Source organism: Solea senegalensis, linkage group LG8 (genome assembly GCF_019176455.1).
Source record: "Solea senegalensis isolate Sse05_10M linkage group LG8, IFAPA_SoseM_1, whole genome shotgun sequence".
Lineage (NCBI taxonomy): Eukaryota > Metazoa > Chordata > Actinopteri > Pleuronectiformes > Soleidae > Solea > Solea senegalensis.
The window spans coordinates 8,262,322-8,281,182 of record NC_058028.1 but is presented as its reverse complement, the minus strand read 5'-3'; the positions used below and the strand labels follow the sequence as shown (position 1 = coordinate 8,281,182).

The window sequence follows — 18,861 nt, the reverse complement described above, 5'->3', positions numbered from 1 at the left end:
ATCAGAGTGAGGACACTCTGTATGGTGTCCTCACTCTGATACTCACATCTTTAAAGGGATTTTTGGGGGTTAAGACCTAATTTAGGGTTAGCCACTAAGTTAAGGTAACGGGCTAAAGAATGCACTATGTCTGTGAGTGTCCTCACATGAATGTGTATGTGTGTTTGAGTATAATAAGCCATATATTGAGAGGCCTTGGCCACATTCATCACCTTTTAAAGGCAACACGAAACACATAGTGGAGGTCACAGGGAGCGGGGGGAGGACAAGATGATGACATGAAGGTGAAGACATGAGAAATGAGGAAGGGACAGAAGAAGAAGAAGAAGAAGAAGAAGAAGAAGAAGAAGATTTCCTCGTCAGTGTGAACAAATGCACCAGCGTGAATGTGATGATGAAGTGAAGTGAAGTTACTGTAACAAAGTCTGTCTCCTCTTCCTTTTCTGAACATGTCTGTGAGACGGACGGTGAAGAAGGAGATCAAGTCTCTCAGTCTCTTTCCTTCCTCCTCATCTTCCCCTTCTTGTTCCTCAAATCCTCTGCGACCCCAAATTCACCCTCCCTCCTTTTTTCTCTCCCACATTCCTCCTCTATCGTCTTTCCCTTTTTTCTCCTCACTACCTCTGCATCCTTCTCTGCCCCCCTTTTTGATTGCATCTTTCCCTTGCAGTTGTTTTACTCCGTCCAATACCTCGTTCTTCACGTCCCCTGCATCTGTCTCTCCCCCTCTCCCCCTCTCCCCCACCTCCTCCTCCCCCTCGATTTCCTGTCCCACTTGGCTGCAGGATCCTCGCAGCATCAAATGTCTCATGTTCACTTTTCTCTTACAAAAATTGCGTCCAGTGATTCCACTTTGTTTCACTCGTGTCAGCAGTTTTGTGTCAAACGTCTTTAACTGATCAAAAAAAAAATACAGTGATGTCATCGCGTACATCACTTTTATGGGAACAATTTTCCTATTTAAAATCAGCTTTAAAGAGTCGTCAGAGAGAAGAAGAGCTGTTTCCACTTTCTCTCATTCCTCCTTTTCCTTTGTCTGCATTGTTATTATTCTGAAACACACACACACACAGATTCACAGTGAGCGTGACATCATGAAGCCTCAATCAAAACCAGACTCCAGTGAAACCTCAAATACAGAGAGCAGGAATGGAGGCTTACATTACACACACACACACACATACACACACACACCAGGACTGAGGAATTCTGGGATTGCTGCTTTGACTTGCAATCACCACTTTTCTAACTGTGGCGTTGAAGGACGCTGCTTTTTCTTTTTCTTTTTTTCCTGAACGCAACACAGGAGTGAAAGCGACAGTTTGAACAGAAAGGAATAAACATTCTGTTTCATGATGATTGTGAAACAATAGCAACACATTCATTTCCTGTCACTTATCTTGAAAAGACGACAGTTATAACTAAGTAAAAATAGACTTAACCTTTACTAGAGAAACAGATCTGAGAGTCAGTGTGGTCAACTTTCTGGATAAAATAAAAGAAACAACATTTTAACAAACAACTATTCTGTTCATGAGTCTCAAAATCTGTTTCTCCTTAAACAAACATGTCAGATGCTCCAAATGCTTCAAATTAAAATAAAACATTAGACTCAAGGAGTGGCCACTGCTGCATTTTTGCTAAACTGTGCCAAAATGTACCAAAATGTACATACACCGCTCATCAAACTAGCACAAAGTTTTTGTTTTTAGGTGTGGTTGTATGTGGTACTGACACAGATGGCACCTACAGTTCTGGCACGGCTTGACTCATTTTTGTTTATTTTACTTGGTACCTGGTGTTTTTTTTAGCACCTGCTCTGGTGAAGTTCCAGGTGAGCTGAGCTGATACTAAAATGTGACGTCAACAGACTGCCGGCTCCTGATTGATCAGAGAGTGTCGTCTCTGGAAGAGCCATGAGCGCAATGTCTGACACAAGAATCAAACCGAACAATTCCGAAATGGAGATCAGTTAAAAAGACTTAAAAATCCTGAAAAAAATTGTTAATCTCCAACATTTACCAAGGAAATGTTTTAAATTTCAATATTTAACAGAGGAGTATTTAGTGACAGCACTGCTTAAAGCCGGCGATCGTAAGCCGTCTTCAGCTGTATTTCAGTTCATTTACTGGAAGTACTGAACTAATCTTTTCAATTAACCGATTCTAATGATTCTGTACACCGAAAACAACTGCTTTGCTCATCACTAGTTTATGTTTGTTGTGTATAAAACAACATCACGGCAGCCTGCCTGTGTTGAGGAGCAACTATGGTAATGGAAAACGACGTGTCTGATACCAAACTGATTCAAGGCAAGCTAAGTCGTGCTAGAACTGTATCGTGGAAAAGTGCCAACAGTCACCTGACAGGATGGTTCAGTGTTTTAGAACAGGAAGCTGAACTTTGTAAACCACTCACCCACAGAGTGCACAGAGAAAATCACACATTTTACATCACAGGACATAAAAGTGGTTGATCTACTGTTGCATCCATCAGCAAGTTCAAATGTGTTATTTTGCAACTTTAGTGTTTTAAATACTTTGCTTGGATTTAACTGGGAGACACAAATTTACCATAAAAGGCAGCTGAAGATCAGCAGCTCTTGTGTCCCTTTGAGCTAAAATCACTGTTTTTTTCTTTGGACTTTTGTGTGGCAGATTGAGTTGATAACGAACTACATTTAAACCTAATTTTTATTGCAAATGATGCATTTTCCTCACCAAATGTCCTTCCTTGTTAATGTACTGTATATAATTACACGTCTGTGATTTTTGTGACCTCCAGACCTCAAGATGAAGAGTGGAGCCAGGACGGATTAAAATAAAAAAAGAGAAGAAGTGATGATGAAAGAAGTTGCTGCAGCTCCGTCCTCCACAGAAGGTCAACGAGAAAGACGACTGACAGACAGCTGATAAATCTGATGACAGCCAGCCGTGTGTGTGTGTGAGAGAGAGAGGGAGAGAGAGAGAGAGTGTGTATACTTCCATCTCTATCCTATCCCATCCATCCAACTGGAGTGTGAAACATCCTTTTGAAGTAAAACAGAGAATTTACTGCTGCTTTCATCTTCTGCCATGACACGCACACACACACACACACACACATACACACACACAGCTTCTGCACCTGGACTAATGTTGGATGAAGCACACACACAAATCAACTACTTCTAGAGGAAATCAAAGGTGATTATTATTATTATTGTTATTATTATCGTCATAACTATTATGAATAATATTATTAGTCTAGTTCTGGTTGGCTTACCCAGTGGCCCAGGTCTGCTGAATTACAGCATGGCATGACTTGAACCACACAAACTTAAAACAATGCATCGCAATGCATGAGCTCTATGTGTGTGTGTGTGTGTGTGTGGAGGCCAGCTGCAGGTAAACTGGCCCAGAGGCATTCACACCTGGGCAGTAAATCTGGGCTAAAGTTCTTCCCAAACACACACACACATGGTTTATTTGCTTCCTACAGTCAACCACAGCTCACAGCTGCAGCGTGATTGGCTGACAGGTATTTAAGGGCCACCAACTGACGTCGCACAATCCTGTTGCACTACAGTCGGAATCCATTTTGGCAGGAAGTCACACTGTTCAAATCCACAGACCAGACAATATGTTAAGCAACTAGTTTTTATCACTGGCTATATTCATAAAAAGAAAAGGGAAGATGTTGGAAAGCTGTTATGGCTCAGGATCCCAAAAAAAGTCTGGGACAGGCAAGGGGGAGTACTTTTACCAGAGCAAGCACAGAAGACAGAGATATGGAAACATGTCTACAGACAATAGATCAATATATCACTTCATATCAGTATCACTTACTAATTAAATAATCTTTTCTCTCAGCTTGCTTATTTTTGGACTGTTCAAAGACTTTCCAGGACCGGACCAATTCCCTTAAATTTAAGGACAGAACGTGCTGACACAGCTTAAGATGGGAGGTCAACTTATAAGAACTTCTTCTCCCATGTTGTTCACTTTATCTGATATGAAGCACGCTCTGCAGCTGGACGAAGGACTGTCCTAGAGATCTTGGTCAAAGTCAGTCTTTACTCATTACTTGGTCTTTGTTCTGCATGGAATCTCACGTCAACAGCAGAGAGAGACAGTGGACAGTGTCCACACCACCCGCTAGTAATTATGACTCAACGTTTGTTCTGTGTACGTACATCAAGCAATGCAGGGAGAATGAAACAGTAGGTAGTGTCGTAACAAACCAAGCAAATTCAAGCACTTTCAATAACCCATGACTATTTAGGGCAATTTTCAAAACCTTTCAAGGTCCTCGACATTTTTTTTCAAATTCACAAACTTTCAAGGATTCCAAGGGCCCATGGGAACCCTGATTTCACATGCTTTTATCATCTAAGCGCTCCCCTGAGTAAGACAAGAGAAAATGTATCAGAAAGATGTTTTAATGCTGCAGGTCTGGAATAATGTCTGCTCCAGCTGTTTCCACGCTGGTGAAAAGCACCATGGGCATTGTTAGGGTCAGATATATTCAGTCTGTCAGGTTCTGTGATATATTGCCTGATCTCTGTGGATTTAAAGTGTGTATTGAACTCTGACTCGGGCTTTAAAAAAGGCACTGGCAGAAGCTGTTCCAGCCAAACTGAGTCACATGAGGTCCTGAGTACTATACTAACACCTGACCTGACACAAATTCAATGACATCACTACAGATGAGCTGAAGCTCCGCCTCTTACCTCAACAATGCTCTTCAGGTCTCTGACGTATGCTTGTTCTGTCTCTACGATCTCCATCACGACTCTCTCCAGCCGTGAAAGCTGCCGGGGCGTGGCTGCCATCACTGCTGCATTTGTATTGGCTACATGTCCGTCAGCAGAATAGCCTGCTCCTGTCGCCCTGGCGACACAGACTCCTCCTCTTCCACCTTGCGTTGTGACCAAGGGAGTGAGGTCCAGGCTGATGTCTGAGCCATTCCTCTTCGGCGTGGAGGAGGACGAGGAGGCGTTGTAGGTCGGCACGGCACCGTACGGCAGTGAGGAGGAGGAGGAGGAGGAAGAATGGGAGGCATCGTGAAGAGATGCTGAGGAGGTGGAGGACGAGAGGGAGAGGGAGGCAGGGCGCTCGCCGTCCGAGCATACGGTGTTCACAGAGGTGCAGGAGGAGGACGAGGCGCCACGGTCGCCAGACGACATCATCCTACCCACAATCCCACTCAGAGACGAGACTGAGGAGGGACGCTTGGTGGCTGGAGAGAGGGAGAGATGACTGTTAGTTGTTATTGATACAGAACAAAATGGCTTCTCTGCGTTCAATGCATGGACACCTGAGGCACCTGTTTAAGCGATACTTAGCATCTCTTTGAAAACAAATAATCAGTGTTTTTAGTTTCTGGTCCACTGCTGCCTTGTTAGCTGATGAATAGGGATGGGTAATAAGAACTGGTTCTAGAATGGTACTGGTTGCTGGGACCGAAAATGTGAGTTTTGCTTTAGAGCTGTTCTTCCAAACATCCCCTGAATGATGGCAAAGCTGCCAACTTTACGCGATTACGTTTGATTTACAACAGAAAAAAAGACAAAGAGAGAGTGCATGGAAGTTCAGACGTGTCCAATTTTAATGAGCTAATGTAATAGGGGTTGCTGAATCCCAAGGCAACCAAAATGCATAAGGCCAGCCCTGGCTGCATTGTTAGGAATGCAGCTATGAGTACTATATCTAAACATTTCAAATTAAATCAAAGTTATCGGGGGAACTATAGCAACCACATGAGACACTAAATTTTTTTCTCTGTGGACATTGGTGTGTGAGAGAGTGAGAGTTTTCCAAAGAGACACAGACTTCAGTTTTCTGTTGGAAAGACTAACAGTGGAACAAAGCAGCAAACATATTCTTCATAACATAGAGTGAGCAATTGTTGGTGCAGTCCCCTCTGTTTTCACTAGTTCTAGGCGTAGAGGAGAGACACAGCTCCGTCAGCACTCTTCAAAAACTACCTTTAAAGACACATAAGTTTGAGCTTCGTTAGTGTTTGCCATGTAAACCCATCACACCTTTGAATTTCTTTGTGCTCAGACAGAAGAGCAGGTTCTCAGAGGCAGAGTAGAAACAGCTGCTGACGGAGCGGCCATGTTTGATTTGGAACAGCACCAACACATTTTACAGCTTCACTGAAACACTGAGGCCAACATGCCTCCGCTGTTTTAACCTTCACAGACACACGACGCTCGTTTCATCCGCGAGAGGACGGAGGCGTCTGAGACGCAGATCAGATCTGATGTGTTTCACAGATGTTTTCAGAAGCTGCTGAATGAGAGAAGCTCCTCCTCCTCCTGCTCCTCCTGCTGCTGCCTTCACACATACGACAGGGTTCACACCTGAACAATCGTCATAAAAGTCAGTGAATTTTCTTTTTCACACAAACAGCTTTAAAAGAAAGGTTTTTTGAAGTATGATGTACTGGAAATTGCCACACGGCCAAATTTGGGGCGTCGCTAGTTGGGAGCTGCTTTTTACACCGCTGTGCACTCGCACATCTATTCCACACAAACATGGTTCCCTGTGTGGCCTTGTAATCAAGAACAGTTTTGTACGACTTCCTGTGACCAGCAGGGGACGCTGGAAACCCAGCTACAGCTGACTGACCAAAAAAATGTGGGTTTCTCTGTATGAAAATGTCCATATTAAGAATTTACAGCATGACACACACACACACACACACACACACACACAAAGAGAAAGAGAGAAAGAAAGCAGTAGGTTACAGCCTTATTTAGCCATGGTGTTCACACACGCTTCATTTCTCTCTCTCTCTCTCTCCCTCTGTGTGTTCATATCATGTACTTCCTGTCTCTAGTGAAGTGTGTGAGTCTCTCGCTGATAAAACTGTGAAACTGCGACTTCTTCTCCATCGAAGCATGAAGATAGAATGCTTGACTCGCAGTCAACTGTGGAGACTGTAGCAACTATGCCATGACAACCACGGCTGTGTTAAAATCAAACTGTGCACAGAACACGCAAAACAAAGGATCAGCTGAAAACTGTAGAACTTCCATCACTGTCACTTGAATAGTTTTGCTTATTTTGACACAAACTTGATTATGGCATGCATTTGCTGTGGAATTGTTGTGTTGTTTTGTTTTCAATAAGCTTGTACAATGTCACACATCTACGATGGAAGCGTTGGAACACTGTGTTAAGTTTTCTCCAACACATCCCAGATGTCCGGACTCTATGTCTTATGCTCCCTGAACCTTTTTTTTCCCCTCACAATTTGAGACAAATGAATCCTGGCATTGTCATTCTGGAGGATATCCAAAAAAAACCTGTTCATTCAGTAAGTTGAGGTAGTGAGCTGACCTTGTTTCTGGACAGAAGAAACAATGCTGCCCCACAGGTTTGTACTTCAGGTGCTCAGTGAAATATCACAGCATTTTTTTGGCACGTGGAAAATAACATGTAATACAAGCATGCAAAATCAATACAAATTCATTTGTAAATTATATGTGTATGTGTCAGTATTGGCAGAACCAGATCTTTAACCATGAACAGCATGTGGACATGTTTTTGTCCCCTCTGTTCGGGACTGAAGAACAAATGGACTTGAATTCCATAAAAGATGAGCTGATTTATGGCAGATTGATCTCTCAGATCATATCCAACCGTGTAAATGATGGTCCCTTTTAGAGTATATAGAATAGACCACAGAGGTGATTGATAATAGATGGATTCTCAATATGGTTACTTCTCTGTGTGTGGGCTGATAATTGAACTAAAATCACTGCTATTAACCATCTGAAAGAGACTTGTCCTCCTTATCCATGCTGACATCACTTCTTATCTTCACCACTATCCCCTCTCCCTCCTCTCTCGCCCTCTCCCGCTCTCTCTCTCTGTCTCTTATCAAGTCTCTGGCTCTGCTCTGAGACAAAAACCACCATGACTTCATCGTCAGTGTTATAAACAGGGCCGACACGGGGGAGCGCCAGTCGCGCTCACATCGTCATCATCATCATCATCACATCAGCTTAGAGAGAAGCGGTGTGTTCACAAACCAGTGAGAGTCAAAGAAGATGACTTCAAGAGGCAAAGAAATAAATTCTGGTCAGTGGAAATGGAAAATAGACGACAAATGAAACTCACTGCTGATATTAAGAGTGTGAACACAGGGACACAAAAAAAAAACGCTAAAACAAACGAGTCAAACTAAACAACCTGATTGATTCCAGATCAATATTTTTGTCATAAAGCAAAAATATCTAGTAGATCATATAAGTAAATACTGTATGTAATGTATATTATCTGCACACTTTGCAGAGCAGCTGCAGTGGTACTTACAGTTCGCAGGGTTTCTGTGTGTGTGTGTGTGTGTGTGAGTGTGTCTCTCTTTTTGGTACACAGGATGTGGTTCGTTTTACCCAACACTCATCTCATTCTGTTCCTCTTTTCTCTTATTCATTAAATGCAATCAGACACTCACACAAAACTTCAATCTCTTTGTGAGGACTAATGTGAACTACTTTTATTGGTACTGACCTAATTATATCTGTGGTGCAAGCACAGATTCAACATTTAAACAATTTTCTGAAGGCACATCCAACCAAGGCCAAACTAAACCAGACAGGCTGTCTGTTTTGACCATAGGAGTGAATGGTTGTTTGTCTCTATCTGTGTGTGTGTGTGTGGCCCTGCGATGGACTGGCGAACTGTCCAGGGTGTACCCCGCCTATCGCCCGATGTAGCTGAGATTGGCACAGCACCAACCGCGACCCTCTGGTGGAGGATAAAGCGGTAGATGATGACTGACTGAACTACATTGTGTGCAGTCAGCGGACGTTGGTGCGCTGTGGATGTTGCTTTAAGGTGGAATTTTAAACACATGCTGCAAAACCATAAGGTGGACTGGATTCCAGTGAGATGACACTAATGACAGAGCGGCACTTTGCTGTCATTATATCTCTGATGTAACAGTGATGTAACACACCACCACTGACAAATCGCAGTGTCCATGTATTCCACATCCATGTCCTTTAAAATTGAAAAAAACATTATCAAAAAAGGAATATTTTATCTTAATACACAAGTACTTAATATGAATACAAAATACAGTTTCAGTGTACTAAAGTTTGATATTTTGAGCACATAGAATGAGTTTTGTTGGTAAATCTCCCCCCTCCTCGGGTGGTGACGGCAGGGCCGAGGTTTTAAATTTGATGGTGGACAACAAAAACGGTGTCTCCGTTTTGTCCCTTTATTTTTGACAATAAACCCTAATCATCATTGAACCCATGAACTCTACCTTTTTTCTCTTTGTCTTCTGCGCATCAAACATTTGCCCTTTCAGTAGGGGCAAGCAAAACCATAGGATTTGTGTTTTATAGAGAGAAAGCGTCATCATCACTCTTCAGGGAAGAGACAGTGAACTACGCATTTATTCTGACACTGGTCATAATGCTGAGTTTCCTCTTCCATAAAGAACAAGACGGGGAGGTCGTAACTTTAAACCAGATGTTGAAAGTGGGAATGTACCTTTAGGCTCGCAATCAACATGACAGCTCAATCCCTCAAGAGAGGAATAAAGAGTTAGAAGTCGAGAGCATTATCAAACCTGTCAGAAATTCACTGCTTTATCTCCCCAAACTGCATTTTGTAATCCAGGGTCCACAGAGACAAATGTGCATTTTCATTTCGCAGGAACACAAGAGATGTTTTACTGTGAGTTTGTGTCAATGAGGAAAATCCAGACAGATATTTTTACAATGCCAAAAGTGTGCTGTGATGTACAATCGCGAAATTTTTGGTGTGGAAGAGAGAGTGTCGTTGATGAAGTGGCACAAACTTTTGTTTCCTGTTGGAAAAAAGGCTAAAGATGAGACACAGCAACCACCGACCACACCCAAAGACGAGATGAGGTGGCACGTCGAAGGAGACAGGAAGTTTGTCTGCAGTACAGAGAACTGACATGACCTATGACCCCTCCTGACAGGTCGTAGCCAAACCCTGCAGCGTCCTTGTGTTTACACGAGTGAACTTCCTTTAGCAGTTTGATCGCTTGACATCGTTCTGCTTCCTGGCGTGAGGTCAGATGTTCTCCTCCTACCCATCGCCCTCTCCTGTCCTCCGCACTGTTTTGTTTCTGCCTCACAATCCGGACAATCATCACAACTGGAGTTAAAACTATTTGTCTCCGCCCCTCCTGCTTCCCCACCGTCTCTCCCCCTCCTCTTCCTCCCTTTCTCCTGTTTCTATTCTATCGCTCATCTCGTCATTTCTTTCCTTATCCAGGGCGTTCTCTCCATTTTCTACTTCGTTCATTTCAATGGTTATAATCAACAGATCTGCTGTGTGTGTGTGTGTGTGCGTTTCATGGCAACAACATTGTTCAGTGCTGCACCTAATCACCCAAAACCAGACAACTTCCTGCACGCAGAGTATATTGGTAGGTGAATGTGTGAGAGTGAGAAAATCTAACATGCATACACACACTGTACGTTTGTGTACAAATCTGTTGCCTATGTTATAATTGCAGAGTGTTTCAGAACATTCTGGTATGTTTGAGTGTGTCGTGAATTCTAACTATGGAAGCCAATATAAGTGCAGAGCAACAAAACAGCATGGTAGCTGTGTGTAGCGTGTAATTACACATCATTACTGTGTGTGTGTGTGTGTGTGTGTGTGTGTGTGTGTGTGTGTGTGTGCGTGCGTGTGTGCATGCATGCATGCGTTAGTTCAATTGTGGCAGGAAGTCACGGATCAGAGAAACCTGAGATCGAATTCAAAACAGTTTTAAATAAAGCAAAAATGTGAAAAAAAAACAACCAAAAGCAACAACTGGCTAATTATTTGACTAATTTCTTAGATTAAAAGTATAATTAAAATCATTGTTTTAGAGGATGATGATGATGATGATACAAATTAGCATGACAGCAGCATCTATCTTCCCTTTGGTATTACCACTAGAGGTGCAGCTGGACCATGGTTCACATCACTTAAAATCACATAATTGTTTAATAATTTCACTGTTAACTATGCAGTTGAGTTGAAGCCTAGTTTGCAAGTATGTTCCTTAGATGTGTTGGTGTTGTTTGGCCACCATTATTATTTGTCTCTGGTGTGCAATGAATCGACCAGGTAAGGAGCTGTAACAACCTGAGTTTTGTTGTTATCCCTCCATCTGTGTATTTAGTCTGCGTGTTTCCCTGTGCACTAGTAGCCAGTGTTTGTTCAGATAAGATCTACTTTTTTTTGTTTCCGTTATTCACACATAATAAGACACATGTGTTGGAGGAATCAATTCAGAATGTGACAGGATAACCAGGATAATTTCTGGTGGTTGAAGTTCAAAGATGTCGCCTGCAAACAGGCACCAACTGCACACAATATCAGCTGTCAATCACACTGGTGTCCACTTATATGTGCAATGCTTTATTGTCTATGTTACTCTCAATGGGAACATTCATTCATTTATCTTCTACTGCTTTATCCTTCACATGAGGGTTAAGCAGGCGGTGGTGCCATTTCCAGCTGACCTAGGGCAAAAGGCCCATGGTCCGATTTGCCTAATCCTTAAACCAGAGAACCTGGAGAAAACCCAGGAACACCAGGGGAGAACATGCAAACTCCATGCTAAATGGGAACATCATTTACAAAACTTGAAAGTAGCAATTGGAACCATTAACTCATCAGAAAAAGTTAGCTCATGTTATAAATCAAGTCAGAAGTGCCGTCATGGATGGAGCTCTTTTTTGCAACTGGTGGAGTCGCCCCCTTGTGGCTAACTGCTACATCCATCATACTTCCTCGGGTTTCCTTTTCAAACTGGAAGAAAACCTCTATTTCTATATACAGCCCCCAGTCCAGAAGAAGAAAGAATCTTACTGGACTCATTGGACTGTGAAATGCTACATTTACCAGTTCCTCTAAATAAAGTAAAATCTGCAGAAAGTTTACAAGGATGTTGCCCCTCCGTCTCTTACCTGTGGTACTGGGCGATCGCTGGCTGCCACGCCGTGACCCCTCAGGCATGATGTGAAGTTGTCACAGGAAGTAGAAATCTGGAGGAAAGAATAATGACAAATGGTCACCCTCTGTCTGATCCAGGAACATAAGCGGGAAGTGTTTCTGTCCTTCCTCTTCCCTCCTCTTCCTCTTTTCAAAAACATGCCACAACACACACAAACAGAGAGAGAGAGGGAGAGAGGGACAGAGAGAGGGAGTCTATCAGTCTACCAGAGAATAAGAGACAAAGAGACACAGTCCATCCTGAAGGAGAAAAAGCAATGAGGACAAATGTAATGTTTGGCTGAGGAGCAAGAATGTGGTGTGTGCGTGTGTGTGTGTGTACACAGCAGGCCAACGACCTCCTACAAAGAAAGTGATACAGTACAACAGGTTGACCCAATTAGTTGATTGTACATGAACGCAGCTGTTTGCTCAAGCACTGAAAGATGTGGGTCACACGAGGGGGAAGGAAGGGGCCAAAGGGGGGTTGTAGGGGAAATGGCTGGTGACATTCCTGTCCAGTCCATAATGCAGGTTGCAGGTTCAAGTCCCTGCACTTTGAATAGGCTGCTGTAGTATACTGTCATTCCCCCCAGTACAATACGCATGCACCTAGGTTGTTACAGAAGTAAACTGTTGATGTTAGGCTGCAGACTGCGGACACTTCGTCCTCTAAAATGGCAGCAGATTTGTGGTCAGGCTGATCAAAACGCTCACTGTCGCCTACCTCTGTTTCATTTCAGGTTGCTTCTACGCTTGAAGCAATCTCACGAGGGCTCTGTGGCGCAATGTAAAGTGCATTGGACTTCTAGCTAAACACCAAAGAAATGATTCAAAGTTTGTGGGTTTGAATCCCACCAGAGTTGAGTTTTATGACAGCACCATGGTCAAGTGGAAGAGAGTAGGGCTTATAACCGGAGGGTCACTGATTCAAATCCCAGGACAGGTCAAGGACTGGGCTGGCCCTGAGCAAGGTACCCCCAGTGCTCCCTGTGTGCAGATACATGCTGCACACTGCATTTGGACCCAGTTTGTGTGTGTGTTCTGGTGAGTAAAATTAATGGTTTAAGAGGGGAGGTCACATTCACTATCATTAATTGGTGTGATAAACTTTTATTCTAAATGAGTGTGCAGTGCTAGTAAAGTGCTGTGGTCGAGCCAAGACCACTCTACCCCAGTCACATAAATATACAAACACTTGACGTGTCAATTGTTTGCCAGACCACCAGCGCAACTACTGTACCTACAAAAACAGAGCTCACATGATGATTTGTATTATTTAAACTAGTTTTGTAACAAAAACGACCGATGTTGCCACCTTTTATTTGCAAACCAAAATGCATGAGTGCAAGTTCTGTCAAAGGACACTGTTGATAAGTATCAATGCACACTTTTAAGTGAAAATCAAAAAGTCTTTAAACATTTGACTACATCTACTGTATCTCTCTGACCTGTGACCTCTGCCTCACACCAAGTCCAGTTTTCCAACTCTAGACACAAAAGTGATGTTCGAACTGCAAAATTTATGTTAACTCAGATCTTTTCAGCCAGACTGTCTGTACTGTTAATAGCAAGTGATGACACCAGAGTTGTGTCCAGACATAACCAACATATCTGCATATACTGTAAGCGTTCCAGTGTTTGTAGCACAGCTCTCAAACACAGACGCAGAAAAAATGGAGAACGCATCAATTCAATGTCCAAACAATCATCCTGTCAGGTCGTGGTTGGTCTGTATTGCAAAGGTTTGTGTTGTGGTCACGGTCGGCTGTGGTATTTTTTTGCAAAAGTACTGGTTTGGTAGACTTGTAAGACAGAGTATTCGGACCATCCATCCATCTTCTACCACTTTATCCTCCACATGAGGGTCATGAGTCTGTGTCAACTGACATAGGGCAACAGGCGGGGTACACCCCCGACAGTTCGCCACTGCATCGCAGGGCCACATACGTAGATAGACAAAGATCCAGCCACTCTCACCTATGGTAAATTTAGAGTGAGGAGAACTTGGACCATGCATGAATTTTTTTTTTGCCAAGACGAGATTAATCTCAACATGTCGACTTCAAGAATAAAGTTTAAATATCAAGATTTCGACATCCATCGTCCATCAGCGAGAGAACCCACACCACAGAAGCTGCCACTGAACCTGGACAGTCAATCTCAGACGTGGTTGTAATGTCAGCGTGAGATTCTGACTTGTTGGAACTCTTTTTTGACTGGAAGCGGTAAAACATCGATCACAAATCATCAACAAAGTGTCTCTCTTTAGTTACCAAACACAGTCTGGGATCTCGACATGATATTCTAAAAATGTCAAGTTTAATCTCAACATGTTGAGATTAATCTTGTCATGGCAAAAAAAAAAAAATCTTAACCGTTCTCCTTCGTGATGTAGTAAAAAAAAAAAATGTCTCCAGGTGTCTGATCTACATTAGTCTTTATCTTTATTTTATTTCGTCCAGTTTCCTACTGAAACAGCGTGCTGCATTCAATCTGTACGACCAATAAATCACAGAGAAGCCAGCGAGTATGATAAGTTTTGGTTTGGACCCACGAGATGGAAAACTAAAACGGAGGAAAGTAGACTGACTGATGAGAGCAATTAGAGACACAGATGATGAGATAATTTAAAATTATTAATCACACTTAATGATCCCTGGGGTCTGCGGAAAATAAGAAAGAGAGAATGAGGGAGACAGAGAGAGATTGAGTTCTGCCTGCATCGATCACAGTTAGTGTTTATATGATCAAAGAGAGAGAGAGTGAGAGAGAGAGAGAGAGAGAGAACTCTTTCACAGATAAATCATAAAAAGTCCTCTTCCCGAACACATGAAAATACGAACATATTGTAACAACAAAACAAAGGTCACTCTTGTTTTTGTATGAAACATGAGAAAACTACAGCCACTAGAAAAGAAACTAAACTGTGCACTTGTGAAATCAAACATGACTCACTGGGAAAAACCAGAAGGAAAAAAGATCTCCTTTAAATGGGAAAAGGTTCAACTGCCTCTGTGACACAGTGGACAGCACTTTGGACGTGTGGATTAAAAATCAAGGAAGTGATGCAATGGATGTTGGTTAGAGTCCCAGCAGATGTGAGATTTATATGTTCACTGGCCTCTTTTTTAGGTATTAGAGTCAGAATGACTGATCAACTGCTTAACACAAATATCTTATCAGATTACAAGGGGGCACCGTGCACCGGATTTCTAGGTTGTGGGTTCAAGTCCCCCCAGAATGTAGAATTAAACATCAGAAGGCTTCAACTGCACAAAATGTCCTCATCCTCAAGACAGAGACACCGATAAACTTATGGATATACAACTTTAGATGAAGCTTTATACATTCATTAGCTTCAACCACTGTCTAGACCTTTGTCACCTGATCCTCTTCAGATAAAATAATTCAAAGGTTATGGGTTTAAGTCCCATTCTGCTCAATGCAGCACAGAAAATAGACTTCCTGTGATATTTGAAAGTCATTCTGTGGTCTTTTCTCTCCTACATAGCCAGCTCAACTCTTGATCAGGCTCACACATAATAGCTTTGTGGCGCAATGGACAGTGCATTGGACTTCTTGCTAAATTACACAGGAAGTGATTCAAAGGTTGTGGGTTCAAGTCCCACCAGAGTCAAATGTTATGTTAAAAACTATATATTTGGCTCCATAGCAAAATGGACTGGTTGAGACCCAACAGAAATGTGTTTGTCCAAAGGAACTACCTACATGTACATCTAAAGGACAATCTAATGATGATGAGAATTTACCATATGCATTCAGGCCAGGAAAAACAGGTACTTTGAAAGAGGAATTAAAGAAATCATCTTTAGCTCTCTTCCAGACTCTGTCTCTAAGTGACCCTATCAACCCTCTTTTTTCCACAAGTTAGTCAGAGCTGGAGATGCCTCTTAGATGAGAGGTGGCCCAATAAGAGTGGCCAAGACAGCCACTCTTATTGGTGTTTGACACTGAATCAACTATTTATCACTTCACCCCATGGAGTGGAATTTTAAGTGGCTCTGTGTGTCTATCTGACTGTCTTGCCAATATGACCGACAGAAGCCACTAGAGGCTTGTTGAGTTAATGGGGTGAAGTCTGCCATCTCTGACTGCCTTGTTTGCGTGTTCTTTTTAGCACCCATTGACAGACAAAGACAGGGCTCTGTGGCGCAATGGACAGCGCATTGGACTTCTAGCTGAAGTACACAGGAAGTGATTCAAAGGTTGTGGGTTCGAGTCCCACCAGAGTCATATGTTATGTATTAGGTGTGGTTTTAAACTGCCAGTCACCTCATTCTCAACACGATAACAAATATACCCAAAATCTTACACAGTGGCAATGTGAAGGAAAGGTGTCTTTACAAACTGTCAGTCGCCTGATCTTCATCAGTGATGGAAGAGTAACTCAAAGGTTGTAGGTTACATGGATAATAGGCTTCCTATGAAGATTGACAAAAATTTTCCTCCCCTACATTTCCAAGAAAAGTTTGTCTTACTGTTGTTTGACTGGTCTGATGGAACCATCAAAGTATTCCTGTGGCTCTGAGCTTACACAGATAATAAGTCTTACTTAATGCAGGCTTGACGCATCACAGTTATACCGATGTCCACATATAATGTCAGTCACATCTTCTTCATCCCCACAGCTTAAAGGGTTATTTGAATCAATAACCCTTTAAGTGTTGGAGAAGAGTCACGTCTTAAAGATGCAGGGCAGTGTGTGTGTGTCCCAGAAACCCACCTACAGTGATCTTTTACACTGAAGTAAAAGCTTTGTTCAGATATAGAATGTACAACTGCAGACATAATCACACACACAAGACTCCACGCAGTAACGGACAGCTAGTTTTTTAGTCAAAGGTTGTGGGTTCCAGTCCCAACAGAGTCAAGCTTTTATACATCCCTTGACTTCAACCACTATCACAAAATTGTCTGTCAACTGATCCCCTCCAGAGTGTCAGACAGAGTAAAACAAACATACAAATAGCATACATCAAATTCATTGTGACTGTGGTTTAAACCAGGTGTAAGATGTGTGTGTGTGTGTGTCTGTGTGTGAGTATGCGTGTATGTGTGTCATGAATCACTGCTCGCTCTCCCCTCTCTCTGTCATTCCAGGCCTCCAATAAAAACTAATTGTCTGTAATTTTATTTCTCTCCACCAATTTGGGAAGCACACACACACACGCACACACACGCACACACACGCACACACACGCACACACACACACACAGAGTAACCTTTTCTGTGACAGCAGCGTCTGGGTGTTATTGTCTGTTATTAGTCACAGAAAAAGCATAAATACATACAGGGAATTTCCAAACACAAACTCACACATAGACAAGGACACATCGAGCTGCTGATGACAGTTTAACAGCCTCACCTCACCTCAATGGTTTAAACTGTCCACTGAGCACTGTCTGCTGCCAAGAAAATAAAACCAAACAAAACACAACAGTCTATGTGTGTGTGTGTGTGTGTGCGTGTGCGCGTGTGTGTGTGTGTGTTGCATTTAGGTGAATAATGGTGTTTTGTGATTTTGTGGGTCTGTGATATTGTCCATTGTATCAAAGGGACAATTGTAGTTTAACAAAACATGATTGTGTCACAGTATCAGTCGTCCCATCCAGACTCAAACGATGGGACACACTGGTGGTTTATTTTCATCACTCCCATCGGAATTAAGTTGAATCCAGGGTTGCAGCTATTTTCTGAATCACGAATAATCTGCTTTTTGGTTTCCTTGATTCATTAATGAATTGTTTGGTCTGTAAAATGTCAGTAAATGGTAAATAATGTCATTGTTTCCCAAATGAGGAAATGACATCCTCAAACTAACCAAAGATATTCAGTTTACTGTCATAGAGGAGCAAGAAAACAGGAGAAAACAGTCAAAGGTCAGAGGTTTAAGTCTCTGTGGCTCCTCTGAATTCAGTGTTTCACCACTATTACATAAACTCCTGATATCAGGATGATCTTCACCTCAGTCAAAACTCTAAATATTATTTAAAGTCCTTATAAGAAAATGTGTCTCCTCCGCAGCCATCGACTCGGTTTGGTACAGGATACGTCCTTTTCCATTACTATAGTATCTCTGCAGGCTTGTTGTAGCACGGCTGCACGAAACACATATCTGGGTTGCGATTCGTCTCACTTTCGACAGTTCTGTCAATAAATGCACCAGACTCCTCTGTTAAATATTGAGATTTTAGACATTCCTTTGCTAAATGCTGGAGATTAACACATGATTTCAGGATTTTTTAAGTTTTTTTAACTGATTGTTAGTCTGGCATAATATACAGCAAAATCATACATGGTTGTTTATTAAGGGGAAAATATGTTTTATTAAAGTGTGTTTCCTTGGCAACGTGACAAATTTTAACCCTCTGTGAAACAGGAGGTTGTCGTAGATCCTACCATTTTTTTCTGATCTGAGTACTTCACATGTTTAATTAGGAGTCGTGGCCTAGAAACATCTACGCACCAATACACAGGCAGTGTGGGTCTCACATTCTGGGCTCTTATGGCCTAATTTCTTGTTAGAGGGTAAGGAGTGGGGGGGGGAGTACCTTTTCGTGTGTGTGTGTGTGTGAGAGAGAAGCGGCTGGTCAACGCTATGAACACAATGGAAACAGCAGGACAATAATGAGGAGCTGTGCATACAGTGTAGTATGAGACCACACAGACACACACATATACTGACTGACACTCTGTGACAACACTCGTGTTAATGAAATCAGACATTAACATGCAGTTGCATTTATGTGCGTGTTTGTAAATACTACAAACACGTTTCATTAAGATGCTGTTCACTGTTCTGCGAGATTTGCTGAAGAGCTTATAAACAAACAATATCAACAACAACAGTTATTATTTTACTCA

The 18,861-nt window shown here is 42.3% G+C and overlaps 1 protein-coding gene and 1 non-coding gene across 3 annotated transcripts in view; one reads left to right on the top strand and one right to left on the bottom strand.

Annotated features, from left to right (window-relative positions):
• The window catches only part of plekhg2 (pleckstrin homology domain containing, family G (with RhoGef domain) member 2), a 60,339-nt gene that overhangs the window by 36,102 nt on the left and 5,376 nt on the right, over window positions 1-18,861 (bottom strand). Inside the window, exons 2-3 of one of the 2 annotated variants that reach the window (XM_044031711.1) lie at window positions 11,948-12,025; window positions 4,712-5,220 (exon numbers count right to left, since the gene is read on the bottom strand). In XM_044031711.1, coding sequence (XP_043887646.1) covers window positions 4,712-5,220; window positions 11,948-11,996 — 558 coding nt within the window. In that variant the 5' untranslated portion in view covers window positions 11,997-12,025. Of the gene's footprint in view, window positions 1-4,711; window positions 5,221-8,309; window positions 8,329-11,947; window positions 12,026-18,861 lie in introns of those variants that run through there. The other variant, XM_044031712.1, reaches the window with a different exon arrangement.
• trnar-ucu lies at window positions 16,137-16,229 on the top strand. The gene is made up of 2 exons: window positions 16,137-16,173; window positions 16,194-16,229. It is a non-coding gene; the product is annotated as a tRNA-Arg (tRNA).